We start from the raw sequence: 14,662 nt of genomic DNA, 5'->3' as shown, positions 1-14,662 counted from the left end.
ATTCATGAATGTATAAAGATAATGTGTATACATAAAACTGAATTTTATTAGGGTTTGAAAAGAAGGAAATTCTGACATTTGCAACAACACGTATGGGGCTAAAGGACATGATGCTAAGTGGAATAAGCCAGATGCAGACAGACTTAATGATCTCATTTACGTGTGGGATCTAAAATATTCAAGCTCTTGAAAGCAGAGAGTAGGATAGTGGGTCACAGGCCTGTGAGGAGAGGGAAATAGGGTGATGTTGGTCAAAGGGTACAGAGTTTCAGTTGTGCAGGGTGAATGAGTTCTGCAGATCTAATGTACAGCAATGTTTTTGTATTTAATACTGTACTGTAAAAGTGATTTTTGCTAAACGGGTAGATCTTAGGTGTTCTCATGAGACACACACATACACACACACGTAGTACATTTCAAAAGAATAAAATGGGAGCTCCATGAGAAAATGGATATACAAATTACCTTGGCCATGATGAGCATTTCACAATCTGTATCTGATGTGGTTTAGATCTGTGTCCTGGCCCAAATCTCATGTTGTATTATAATCCTCAATTGTGAAGGTGGGACCTGGTGGGAGATGACTGGGACATGGGGTGGGTCCTTCATGAATGGTTTAGAACAAACTCCTGGTGCTGTTCTCATGACAGTGTGTGAGTTCTCATAAGATCTAGTTGCCTAACAGTGTGTAGACCTTCCCCGCTCCCTGTGGCTCCTGCTCTGGCCATGTGATGCGCCTGCTCCCCTTTGTCTTCTGCCATGATCCCAACTTCCCTGAGTCTCCCCAGAAGGAGAAGCCACTACACTTCCTGTACAGCCTGCAGAACTGTGAGCCAATTAAACACACTTTTTTCTCAAATCCCTCAGTCTCAGGCATTTTTTATAGCAGTGTGAGATGGACTAATACAACATCAAAACATCAAGTGGGGCACCTTAAACCTATACATTATTAAAATATTTCAATTATACCTCAATAAAACTGAAAAAAATTAAACTTATAATAAAGAAATGCATACTTCATATTTTCTCAATAAAAAGAAGACAACATAGGAAAACTTACACTAAAACATTTGTAACAGCTTTGTTTATGATATTCATAAACTGGAAACAAATTTAAAGTCGATTTACAGGAAAATAAATCAAAATATTGTCACTTACTTATTTAACAGACTGACTCAGATATAAAACCTCTCTCCCTCATCTCTCTCTCTCTCTCTCTCTCTCCATATATATGTGAAAACTTTGAGGTTTCATATCAGAGTCAGCCCATTACTTGAATAAATGATAATATCTTGATCTAATTTCATACATTAAATAGCATGAAATAACCTCAAATATAGCAATGTAGCCCCTTACCAAATTAAGGTCTGCAATATTTGATTGCATTTATATAAAGTTCAAAACAGAAAAAAAATGGATCTATAGTGTCAGAAATCAAAACATTTCCCCATGCAGGAGTTGACTGCAAGCACAGAAAAAGATGCAGGTTGAGAGGGGAAGGACTTGCTCTTCAGGCTACCTTAGGTGTTGGGAACAAGGGCATTCACATTTGACAGAAACTCTCTGGTGATACATTTCAGGTCTATGCATTTTTTCTTATGTGTAATTTTTTTCTTATATAAATAAAACATGTAGAATAGTATAAATTACCAATATTTTTTGTAATATTACAACTGAGAACAATTTTTAAAGAAAAAAGGATATTTGCACGCACATGAACTAAATGGAATGTATTTTCAATGTTGGTCCAACTATTACACCTCTAGCAATACCATGATTTTGAATGGGGCTTGGAAAAAATGTTTTTGTATTTTATTTATTTATTTATTTATTGTATTTTTTCGAAACGGAGTCTTGCTCTGTCGCCAGGCTGGAGTGAAGTGGCGCCATCTCGGCTCACCACAACCTCCGCCTCCCAGGTTCAAGCGATTCTCCTGCCTCAGTCTCCCTCTTTTTTTAATTGAACAAATATTTAATAAGCACCTACTTTGTGCCAGGCGTTGTGCTAGGCACCCTCACTGTGTGCTGTTCTCACACCACAATCATCTGCTCAGAAATTAAAACCAAGAAATGGAACACTGTCGCAACCATACAAACGGGGGCGGGGGCAGGATCAGGGATACAGGTGATTCCCAAGCCAGAAAATGTACTCACCAGAAACCTGTTTTCCATCTCTGGGTAAGTCTCCACTAGACAGTTATTTTAAAGCTTCCCGATGTTGTCGGAGGGGAATGTTGTTCTCTCTGTGCGCCCCAAAGCTGGCGCCTGGAGGACCTTCAAATACTCTGAATGCTATTGGATAAAAGGAGCCCGATGGTCTAGTGTAAAGAATATCAATATTTGAATGAGAAAATGCTTTTTTTCAGTTCATATGGTTCCAACAACCCTTATGAAAGATATAAACATCCCTGCCCTGACTATGTAAATGTTGAAGGTAGACCTAGTTCTGGATTCCTGAGTCAGAATCTTCCAGTCGTCCACACCCTCACAAGGCCAGAGAAGCGAGAGGAGATTTCTATTCTGGAAAGGAGTGAGTGGATGGCACAACTGGTTTGAAAACACGACACACTGCGCCTGCATTTACAGAAGCAACGCACACAGGGAACGTCCTAGCGCCATCTAGTCTCCCACACACGCTTGGGACTCACGGTGGGGGTCCCAGGCCTCGGCCAACCCTAGTTGTTGATGCCCAGCTTGGGAGGCCTGGGCGGAAGTCCTGCAGGTAGTGGATCTTCCCGTCCAGCGCCTCCAGGAAGCTCTTCACCTCCACCTCCAGGTGGCGCTGTCGGGATTTGCTCTTCTCAGTGTCTGTCTTTATGGAACGCACTTTGTCTTCGAGGTTTTGATCCTCTCTCTGCCGCCTCCATCTTCTCAGAGACAGTCGCACTCTGACCTGAGCTGAGGTGTGGTTTCACTTTGTTTTCGGAGATCTTCCAGCTCTGCCTCCTTTTCTCGGAGCTTGACCTCCAGCTCCTCGATCCTCCCCCTCAGCTGCGTGTTCTTGTCCTTCTCTCTGTGGGTCTCACGGCCTCTTCCTCTGCTCCACACTGGCCTCCGACTCCAGCAGCGCCGTGGTCAGCCGGGCGTCGCTCTCCCGCCGGGTCTGCAGCTCCATCTCCCACTTCTTCCCGTCGGCAGCACTCTGCGTCGAGGCTGCCTTCAGCTTGTGGTTCCCAGACTGCAGGTTCATGTCGGCTGCAGCGGCCTGAGAAGCCTTTCATCGTCTGTCCCGTTGACACTGGATGCCGGAGTAGAAGATGGGGCTCCACGCCCTGATTCTCAGGATGATTACTCGAGGGCTCCATGTTCTCCTGGGTCTTGTCTTTGGCTGTATTGGCCGCTTCTTCCACCTCCTGGAATTTCTCTGCAAACATTGTCAGCTGCTTCTCAGAGGAAAACCCCAAACCAAACACTGTGTTGGCTCGCTGTCGGCCCACTGCCCAGACGGCTGTGACGTGTTGGTGAAGGTCATATTCAGTGTGACTGTGCTGTTTATAGTCACCTTGGCTCTGTCCACACTGATGATCTCATAGCTGTTACTTGCAACATCATAGAAGCAGGAAATGGTGACCGCTTGTTGCTTGCAGGCATCCAGTTCTTGGTGTTGGGGTCAATCTGGAAGACCCGCGCTCGGGTGGTGAAGATGGGCTGTTCTCCCATCTCTGATGCTGCTCTGGCCGCTGCTTCCGACCCGGCCTCTCGCGCTGGCTCTCGGCCTGCTGGGCTTCGCTCCTCGCACGTCACATGCAGCGGCCCCTGCGCGCCTGGCTCATCCCTGGCACTGCTCCATTCCGCCAGGCGCGGGCGGGTGGGGGCTCTGGAAAAAATCATTCTAAGAGACAAATTAAAAGAATAATCTGTAATAAGGAGATGTCAACATTCCATCACAGAAAAAAACTGAAAATATGTAATACATACAAAGTCCTGGGAAGAAACCTTGAAGCACAGGAAGGGTCTCATGTATAGTAGGCTGTAATATGTTTATTGTTAAAATTATTATTATTATTTTTTTTTGTATATTTTCATTTCCAGAGCCTGCTTCTCCTTTTTTTTTTTTTTTTTTTCTTTTTTTTTTCTTTTATTATTATTATTATTATTATCATTATTATACTTTAGGTTTTATGGTACATGTGCGCAATGTGCAGGCAAGTTACATATGTATACATGTGCCATGCTGGTGCGCTGCACCCACCAACTTGTCATCTAGCATTAGGTATATCTCCCAATGCTATCCCTCCCCCCTCCCCCCACCCCACAACAGTCCCCGAAGTGTGATGTTCCCCTTCCTGTGTCCATGTGTTCTCATTGTTCAATTCCCACCTATGAGTGAGAATATGCGGTGTTTGGTTTTTTGTTCTTGCGATAGTTTACTGAGAATGATGATTTCCAGTTTCATCCATGTCCCTACAAAGGACGTGAACTCATCATTTTTTATGGCTGCATAGTATTCCATGGTGTATATGTGCCACATTTTCTTAATCCAGTCTATCATTGTTGGACATTTGGGTTGGTTCCAAGTCTTTGCTATTGTGAATAATGCGGCAATAAACATACGTGTGCATGTGTCTTTATAGCAGCATGATTTATAGTCCTTTGGGTATATACCCAGTAATGGGTTGGCTGGGTCGAATGGAATTTCTAGTTCTAGATCCCTGAGGAATCGCCACACTGACTTCCACAAGGGTTGAACTAGTTTACAGTCCCACCAACAGTGTAAAAGTGTTCCTATTTCTCCACATCCTCTCCAGCACCTGTTGTTTCCTGACTTTTGAATGATCGCCATTCTAACTGGTGTGAGATGGTATCTCATTGTGGTTTTGATTTGCATTTCTCTGATGGCCAGTGATGGTGAGCATTTTTTCATGTGTTTTTTGGCTGCATAAATGTCTTCTTTTGAGAAGTGTCTGTTCATGTCCTTCGCCCACTTTTTGATGGGGTTGTTTGTTTTTTTCTTGTAAATTTGTTGGAGTTCATTGTAGATTCTGGATATTAGCCCTTTGTCAGATGAGTTGGTTGCGAAAATGTTCTCCCATTTTGTAGGTTGCCTGTTCACTCTGATGGTAGTTTCCTTTGCTGTGCAGAAGCTCTTTAGTTTAATTAGATCCCATTTGTCAATTTTGGCTTTTGTTGCCATTGCTTTTGGTGTTTTAGACATGAATTCAACAACCCTTCATGCTAAAAACTCTCAATAAATTAGGAATTGATGGGACGTATCTCAAAATAATAAGAGCTATTTATGACAAACCCACAGCCAATATCGTACTGAATGGGCAAAAACTGGAAGCATTCCCTTTGAAAACTGGCACAAGACAGGGATGCCCTCTCTCGCCACTTCTATTCAACATAGTGTTGGAAGTTCTGGCCAGGGCAATTAGGCAGGAGAAGGAAATAAAGGGTATTCAATTAGGAAAAGAGGAAGTCAAATTGTCCTTGTTTGCAGATGACATGATAGTATATCTAGAAAACCCCATTGTCTCAGCCCAAAATCTCCTTAAGCTGATAAGCAACTTCAGCAAAGTCTCAGGATACAATATCAATGTGCAAAAATCACAAGCATTCTTATACATCAATAACAGACAAACAGAGAGCCAAATCATGAGTGAACTCCCATTCACAATTGCTTCAAAGAGAATAAAATACCTAGGAATCCAACTTACCAGGGATGTGAAAGACCTCTTCAAGGAGAACTACAAACCACTGCTCAAGGAAATAAAAGAGGATACAAACAAATGGAAGAACATTCCATGCTCATGGGTAGGAAGAATCAATATCATGAAAATGGCCATCCTTCCCAAGGTAATTTACAGATTCAATGCCATCCCCATCAAGCTACCAATGACTTTCTTCACAGAATTGGAAAAAACTACTTTAAAGTTCATATGGAACCAAAAAAGAGCCCGCATCGCCAAGTCAATCCTAAGCCAAAAGAACAAAGCTGGAGGCATCACACTACCTGACTTCAAACTATACTACAAGGCTACAGTAACCAAAACAGCATGGTACTGGTACCAAAACAGAGATATAGATCAATGGAACAGAACAGAGCCGTCAGAAATAATGCCACATATCTACAAGTATCTGATCTTTGACAAACCTGACAAAAACAAGAAATGGGGAAAGGATTCCCTATTTAATAAATGGTGCTGGGAAAACTGGCTAGCCATATGTAGAAAGCTGAAACTGGATCCCTTCCTTACACCTTATACAAAAATCAATTCAAGATGGATTAAAGACTTAAATGTTAGACCTAAAACCATAAAAACCCTAGAAGAAAACCTAGGCATTACCATTCAGGACATAGGCATGGGCAAGGACTTCATGTCTATTGTTAAAATTATTACCATTGTGTTGTTTTGAAAAATTGAAGCAAAGTATAACGAAATTAAGTGTTTTGTGCTTCTCTGGTATAACAGCATGTTGAGAAAACTGAAGAGCCCTGTAATCCTGAGGAGGGGGCCTAATCCAAGGACAGAGAGGCTCCAGGTCCTGTGGACACACATGGGTTGCCTGCTTCTCCCCATCTAGGAGCTGCTTCCTGAAGCCTTCAGGAGGCAGGAAGCTGAATTTGTTTCTCAGGACAATCTAATCACATCCTGACAGAAAAACATTCATGATCTAGGACAGATAAAATATGTATAATTAAAATTTCATTGAAAATTGAGAAATTTTGGTTGTATGTATTTATAGTGAATAAAGCTATGTTATGATTTATGAATGCAATATGGAATAATTGAATCAAGCTGATTGACATGTATATCACCTCAAATCCTCAAATTTTTATTTTTGTGTGTGTGACAACGACATTTGAAATTTGTTCTTGGCTGTTTGAAAATGACCAGTACACTATGTTTAAGGTTACAAATAGACATCAATTTATGTAAACTATAGGCAATGATTGAAAGGAATTATGGATTACTATAATTTATCTGTTTCATTCTTTAGGATATATTTTATAATTGTTATATATTATAATTTTATTATTAAATATACAAGACCACATATATGTATAAGTTTGTGTATTTACACATATGTCTATAGATGTAAATTAATGTCCCTATAGCTATGTAGTAGCTAATATCAACAGATGTTAACAAAACTCTAAAAAGAACAAGTGCAAATTATTAGGAAGAATTATTTCTTGAAGGTATGTATTTTAAAAAAATAACCTTACATATAAAATAAGAATTAATAAAACACAATTCCCAATAAAAAAGTTCATGATAAATAACCATAGTAAAATATCACAACCTAATAAGTCTCCAGAGTCCTGCAACAATGAGCCCGCCTCCTGCAGCTGAGAAAGGAAACCACCCGCATGGCCCTGCAGGGAGGTTTGTGTCTGGGCTCACACTGACCTCCCCTCACTGTGTCTCTGGTACACTAATACAGGGCCGTGTCCTCGGTTTTCAGGCTGTTCATTTGCAGACAAAGTGTGTTCTTGGCGTTATCTCTGGAGGTAGTGAATCGGCCCTTCCCGGAGTCTATGAGGTATGTGCTACCCCCACTAGGATTAACTTGTCCAACCAACTCCAGCCTATTCCCTGGAGCCTGGTGGACACAGTTCATGTAGTAGCTACTGAAGGTGAATCGAGAGGCTGCACAGGAGAGTCTCAGGGACCGTGCAGGGTTTGCCAAGCCTCCCCCGGACTCCACCAGCTGCATCTCACACTGGACACCTGCAAACACAGAGACACCCGGGTCAGAAACTGCCACACATATCCACTGTTTCTCTCACTCATGTGCACTCACACTCAATATCTCTAGTTCTCTATAGATCACCTTTTAAAATAGCAACAAGGAAAACCCAGCTCAGCACAAACTCCATGGTGAGTCCTCTGTGTTCGGTGCTGATCACCGAGTGAAAACACCTGGGAATTCGGGGGCTGGGCTCCACTCCCAGAGCTGCAGGGTCAGGGCTGGGCTGGTTTTTATCAGCAAAGGGTGGGCCCTATTTCCGTGTCTCCTACTATACAGCAAGCTCAGGGGTGGGACGGCTGAGGAGAAGGCAGTGCCCGGAGCAGATGAGAGTGTCCTGGAAAACACTGGAGGTAATCCTATCACTCTGGAAAATATCACTTCAGATTATGTGATTGTGCCTTGGTAATCATTTAGCAGACATCAGCTTATTTAACTTTTACATATTTGCAGAATATATTTAATGCAACCATCAATGTTACATTTGTAGAGAAGATAAATTACATACAGAACAGAGCAGTTGTGCAATGTGTCCAATATCACACATCTGGCCAGACTTAGCCCTATTATATGTGCCTGTGACTGTAAACACTGGAGGAGACTGCTCCTCTGAGACAACTCCAGGGCGGTGTGGGACATGTTTAGTGAGGTTTTCAGGATGTGCCTCCTGTCATAACAACTTTATGTAATTTTGCCTTTTCTAGTGTTTACCTGAAATCTACAATCAGTGTTCACATGTGTGTATTTTCAGGAGTCCTTGATTATTCAAGTGTGAATATTTATCCATTTCTTGCTCTTTCTCAGCCAATATATTCATTTCTGTTACTGCCTTATTAAAAAAAGTCAATAATGAAATCAAATTGATAGTGCAGCATTTGGAAAATGTTGATATATGTGTGCAGTCATTGAATCAGTACTTCAATCATGTTTTAGCAATTAAGTTAGCCTCTAATTTTTTTATCTCACTTGTCTGTAATTTTATTTCACCACATTGTTACTCTCCCCACCCTATTTTCAGAGAAATTCAGATCTTCTCTATGTTAATTTAGAATATTGCATATTCTACAATTTATACAAATGAAATCACATGAAATTGACGGTGAATTCTTTAGCTTCCTCCACTCAGCAAAATTATTTGATAATGTCCTCATATTCTTATGTGAATGAGGCATGCCTTGATTTCAGTGGTTCATTGTATTTCAGTACATGAATATTTCTCAAATTGTTTAACAATGCACCAAATAATGGATACTTCATTTGTTGTCTTAGTTTCTGAATTTTATTTAGAAATCAGATGCTAAGTGTTACAATGTAAAAATTGAGAAAATGATATTATTCTGACCTCGTTAACAAAAAACATGAAGAACTACAAAAAATAAACCCCTCACCATATCTGAGTTGATGTTACAGAGAAAAAAACTATCTGAAATCTGAGAAAATAGGGTCCTGCAGAGAGAACTAGGGCCCATTTATTAGAGTACCTGGGGCAGGTGCCGCTCATGGCATGGTATTGAAGATAGGAAAAAGCTAACCTGGAAATGTTTAATGAGTTGCTTGAGGATGTATGTGATAATGGCGTGAGAGTGTGAAACTCCCGGCACTTGCAGGCTTTTTCTACAGAATTGGGGAAATTCCCAGACAACTCATCCACCTGCTGGCCTGTGGTGTTGACTGGGGAGAAAAACAGTAGCTCCGTTCAATGCTGAATCCCCCTTCATTATATGTGGGAGACATTTATTAAATCTTGTGTCCTGTGGGCACTGGTAGAATCAACTAGAATACAACGAGTCAGAGGACATCAAGGAAACTCTACCCAGAATCACCTCCTGTCTGTTTCCTGAGGAATGAAATCTGGAATCTGTGGGGTAAGGACAGTGGGTCAGAAGCTAAGGACACTGATGAAAAAACAGCATGACTAGGAAGAGACACTGTGACACTGGAGAAGGGAAGGAACAGGAACGCTTGGAAGCTCATGCATCAGAGCCAGTGTCACCACCCATAGCTAAGAAGGAGGCTCAGTCAGAAGGTTGGAAAATGTGCCCCTGTGTCCGAGCCCCTTCACCCCACAAACAGTCACCAAGTAAATGTGTCAGCAGGATGCACCTGCCGCAGCTGAAAGAGACAGCCTTTCTCTGGGGAGAATGAAATGTGAAGACCCAAAGCCAAACAGGGACACAAACACAGGTATCACTGGAGGAACCTGAAGTTTTTCGTGAACAGGAGGAGCTGATTTCAACTCTGATAGCCATGGCAACCATACACTTGAAACCCAAGCCTGACTAGGTTCGCAGAAACGTGGTTAATAAAGGCTCAGTAGAATGTAATGTGTTATCATCTCCAGGAAAAAATAATAATAATTACAAGAAAATAAATTACAGGTGAAATGCAAACTGAAATTCTACATGCATTACAATTTCATTAAAGGTGAATGGCAAATAAAATTCTGTCAGGAAAAAAGATCTGGAGAAAATGCGTTGTCAGCACACTCATGTTTCAGGGCACATTTTACAAAGATTCTCTGCGAGTAGCCATGTGATATACACCCAAAATAGGAATCTCTACAAAGAAATAAAGATTGTAAAAATGGAAAAATGAAGATGAATTGTAGTTTTTAACATTTGTAATTGCTATAAGATATAACTGTATAAAGCAATAAAAAATTACATATTGTATTTTACAGCATATGTAAGTGCAAACTGAGAATAAACAAGAAAAAGTGGCAAGAAGGAGGAATTCAAAGCACACAGTTACACTGTTCTTCATATCAAGGCCATCACAGGATTTACATTAGAATCTAATTACATACAATTTTTATTGTAAATCTTATGGTAACTATACGATATTTATAAAAAGGGAATTAAATACCATGTTAATAGAGAAATAAACATCATTATAAAATGTTAATTTAAACAAAAATTAATGGAAAAATAGTGTTGGTTTAAAAATAGAATTATTGCTCATGCCTGTAATCCCAGCACTTTGGGAAGCTGAGGCAGGTGGATCACAAGGTCAGGAGATTGAGAGCATCCTGGCTAACACGGTGAAACCCCGTCTCTACTAAAAATACAAAAAATTAGCCAGGTGTGGTAGCGGGCACCTGTAGTCCCAGCTACTCGGGAGGCTGAGGCAGGAAAATGGCATAAACCCGGGAGGCAGAGCTTGCAGTTAGCCCTGATGGCACCACTACACTCCAGCCTGGGCGACAGAGTGAGACTCCTTCTCAAAAAAAAAAAAAATAGAATTTATTATAGTTGATTTAAAAAAGCAATACACGTTTTCATCCATGTCCCTACAAAGGACATGAACTCATTATTTTTTATGGCTGCATAGTATTCCATGGTGTATATGTGCCACATTTTCTTAATCCAGTCTATCGTTGTTGAACATTTAGGTTGGTTCCAAGTCTTTGCTATTGTGAATAGTGCTGCAATAAACATAGGTGTGCATGTGTCTTTATAGCAGCATGATTTATAATCCTTTGGGTATATACCCAGTAATGGGATGGCTGGGTCAAATGGTATTTCTAGTTCTAGATCCCTGAGGAATCGCCACACTGACTTCCACAATGGTTGAACTAGTTTACAGTCCCACCAACAGTGTAAAAGTGTTCCTATTTCTCCACATCCTCTCCAGCACCTGCTGTTTCCTGACTTTTGAATGATCGCCATTCTAACTGGTGTGAGATGGTATCTCATTGTGGTTTTGATTTGCATTTCTCTGATGGCCAGTGATGATGAGCATTTTTTCATGTGTTTTTTGGGTGCATAAATATCTTCTTTTGAGAAGTGTCTGTTCATATCCTTCGCCCACTTTTTGATGGGGTTGTTTGTTTAAACCTGCACGTTGTGCACATGTACCCTAAAACTTAAAGTATAATAAAAAAAATTCGAATATTTAAGGACTGCCAAAAAAAGCAATACATGACTATTAGCTATGTACAAGAAAGTTACTCTACATATTCACAAATAGAAAAGATAAATATGAGAAAACATGGATTATAAAAACATGAACCAAGAAAAGCTATAGTAGTTGTATAAATTTAAGACAAGGTAGACATCGAAAAACACTTTTAGGACTTCACAAGGATATTACATACTATAAAGTTATTAGTTTTTTTTTAAAGACACCAAAAAAGACTTAACAAATGTATAGTAGATGAAGAATGCACTATTCATTGTGATTTACAGAACAAAAGTGATAAAGGAAGTAAAGATGTCGGTGAGACCATGCACGTAAGGGTGTCGTGGGGACTGTGAAGATTCTTTGTATTCATGGAGGGTACCACTGAGAACTTCCCCTTCAATTTCTCCCCATTGCTGCCCACATCAACCCTGGTCCTGGAGCCTGCTGGACCAAGCTTATGCTGCAGTCAGTGAAGGTGAATCTAGAGTCTTTGCAGGAGAGACTCAGATAGCCCCCAGCTGTACCATTATTTCCTCTGTCTCCCCCAGTGAACTTCACACAGGACTTCTGCAAACACAGAGGGAACATACTGAGAACAGCCTCATCTGGAGCAGCCACAGCTGAGCCTGATCCACAAGGACACTAATATTGAGAGTGATGGGAAGGGAAGCCCAAATCGGCACAGACCCCATGGTGTGGATACTGAGGAAGGCACAGGTAAGGGGTGGCTCCTCACCAGGACCACTAGGGACAGGGGATTAGCTGCTCCTCTTGAGTGTGGGAGTGACCACATTTCCATGTCTCCCTCCCTGTGGACATGTGTTTGCTACACAGCAGCGATCATCCCCCCTCTGCCTGTGGATTTCAGGGAGGGCAGATCAAAGGGTTCCTGAGATTGGATGCTCAGAGTTAATCTGCAAACTACACTTTGTTTTTCTCTAATGAGGGCACTCTTTAAGTGTCTTTATAGATAAATGTTTATCAACAAAATAACCCAGTAAATACATGAAAATAAACTTTTCCCAGAGGAAACATATATCTGCCTGTAGTCTCTACATGTAGAGCTGTAAACCACTGTTCTTAACAAGAAGGCAAAATGTTCATTTAGAATTTAAAATAAAATGCAGATCTACACATTGTTATGGCTAGAGTCCATAAGCGCTTGTATTCTGAACTAATTTTGCCACACAGCAGTTCAGCATCAGGCATATATGCTTATGTGAAGAAAGAGTCATTGTGGGGCATGTGTGGTTTTCTGAGGGAAGAGTCCACATTGCAATGTGTGTGCTTGTCTGAGGGAGGAGTCCACGTTGGGACAGATGTGTGTACATGTCTGAAAGTAATTGCCCATTTAGAGACAGTTGAGCTAGACTGAACTGGAGTTTGAGGAAAACTTTTCTCAATTAAGAGATGATGAGAATCCTCTGGGTGATTTCCTTGTCAGGAAGGAAACTGGCTCACACGGGAAACTGCTGAAAGAAAGCTCTCTAGTAAATGGACACATCTTTCAAAGTTACTTTATTCTTTATTCCCCGTATCTCATGCCATCTCTGCCCACACTGAGTAACATTGCTAGAGATTTCTATACAGTCTGCATTTCATCCGGGGTTCATGACCAGCTAAGTACTTTTTTAAGTGACTTATATAATGGGTATGTAAAGAAACTTACAACTGATCAAAAATAAACAATGCTATAAAAAATGAGCCAAATACCATAACAGACACTTCATCACAATTATATAAAATAATCAAATATAAAATTTTAGAGACGTGCATTTAAACGACAATGCGCTATCACTACCAATATATTAGAATGGTTAAAATACACAATACGTATAGTGCCAAATGGCAACGAGGATGTGGAAGAACGGAATCTATCATGCATTGCTGGCATGAAACCAAAATTATAACTGCACAAAATGGAGACATTAAAAAATTTTGATATTTTATATAATTTACATAAATGTAGAATTAAAATGTGATCTAACAGCTGTGTTCCAAAATATTTACAACACCCATTCAAAAATGTGTGTTAGTGCTCACACTAATACCTTCAGAGAAATTCTTATATCAGTTTTATTAATTTGATTTGTTTTCCACTCCCTGAATTTTGTTTACAGAATACAAGTTGTGGAAAATTTCCCAAATAATTAGAGTGCATACACATTTATATTTTCCTTTTTTTTCAATGACTTAACCTTGCTTTCTTTTTTTTTTGTTGTTGCTGTTTTTTTTGAGACAGAGTCTCGCACTGTCTCCCAAGCTGGGGTACAGTGGGTCGATTTCGGCTCACTGTAACCTCAGCCTCCCCGGTTCATGAGATCCTCCTACCTCAGCCTCCAGAGTAGGTGGGGTTACAGGTGTACACCACCACACCCGGCTAATTTTTTGTACTTTTAGTAGAGATTGAGTTTAACCATGTTGGCTAGACTGGTCTCAAATTCCTGACTTCGTGATCCGCCGACCTCGGCCTCCCAAAGTGCTGGGATTACAGGTATGAACCACCATGCCCGGCTGACATAACCTCACTTTCTAAAAAAGTCTTTAATCAAATAATTCCTGCAATCTCCTCAGCCACAGCATAGCTGCCTTCTCCCTCAGGGTTTCAAGATGTGGGTTTTCACACTATGCCTCTTTCACAGTAATACACGGCCATGTCCTCAGATCTTAGGCTGCTCAGCAACACGTAGGCTGTGCTCATGGACATTTCCCTGGTCATGGTGACTCTGCCCTTGAACCGCTGTGCATAGCCTGTGTTACCATTGCCAGGGTAGATCCCGCCCATCCACTCAAGCCCTTGTCCAGGGGCCTGTCACCCAGTGAATATTGCAGCTGATGAAGGTGTATCCAGAAGCCTTGCAGGAAACCTTCACCGAGGCTGAAGGTTTCTTCACCTCAGCCCCAGACTGCACCAGCTGGACCTGGGAGTGGGCACCTGTGGAGAGGACACAGGAGTGGATGAAATTCTTTTTGACTGACAAGAGTCCCCTCCTCATTCCTGGGACTAGGTGGTCTTTATCTGTAGTTGCTGCCCCCAAAAAAGCATCCTCCAGGTCCAGTCCAT

General features: G+C 41.1%; 2 pseudogenes and 1 gene segment (V, D, J or C); all 3 read right to left on the bottom strand.

The window, feature by feature from the left end:
* Positions 1 to 2,644: 2,644 nt before the first annotated feature.
* Positions 2,645 to 3,660, bottom strand: LOC129027646 (homer protein homolog 2-like; annotated as a pseudogene).
* A 3,720-nt stretch (positions 3,661 to 7,380) lies between these two features.
* Positions 7,381 to 7,825, bottom strand: LOC134738962 (immunoglobulin heavy variable 3-23-like). The segment is given in 2 exon segments: positions 7,381 to 7,676; positions 7,780 to 7,825. Coding segments are annotated over 2 exon segments (342 nt in total).
* Positions 7,826 to 14,218: 6,393 nt separating this feature from the next.
* On the bottom strand, positions 14,219 to 14,662 carry LOC129027651 (immunoglobulin heavy variable 1-8-like; annotated as a pseudogene).

The sequence above is a fragment of the Pongo pygmaeus genome, chromosome 22, assembly GCF_028885625.2.
Source record: "Pongo pygmaeus isolate AG05252 chromosome 22, NHGRI_mPonPyg2-v2.0_pri, whole genome shotgun sequence".
Taxonomy (NCBI): Eukaryota; Metazoa; Chordata; class Mammalia; order Primates; family Hominidae; genus Pongo; species Pongo pygmaeus.
The sequence above is the reverse complement of the archived record's forward strand: the minus strand, read 5'-3'. Positions and strand labels throughout refer to the sequence as shown.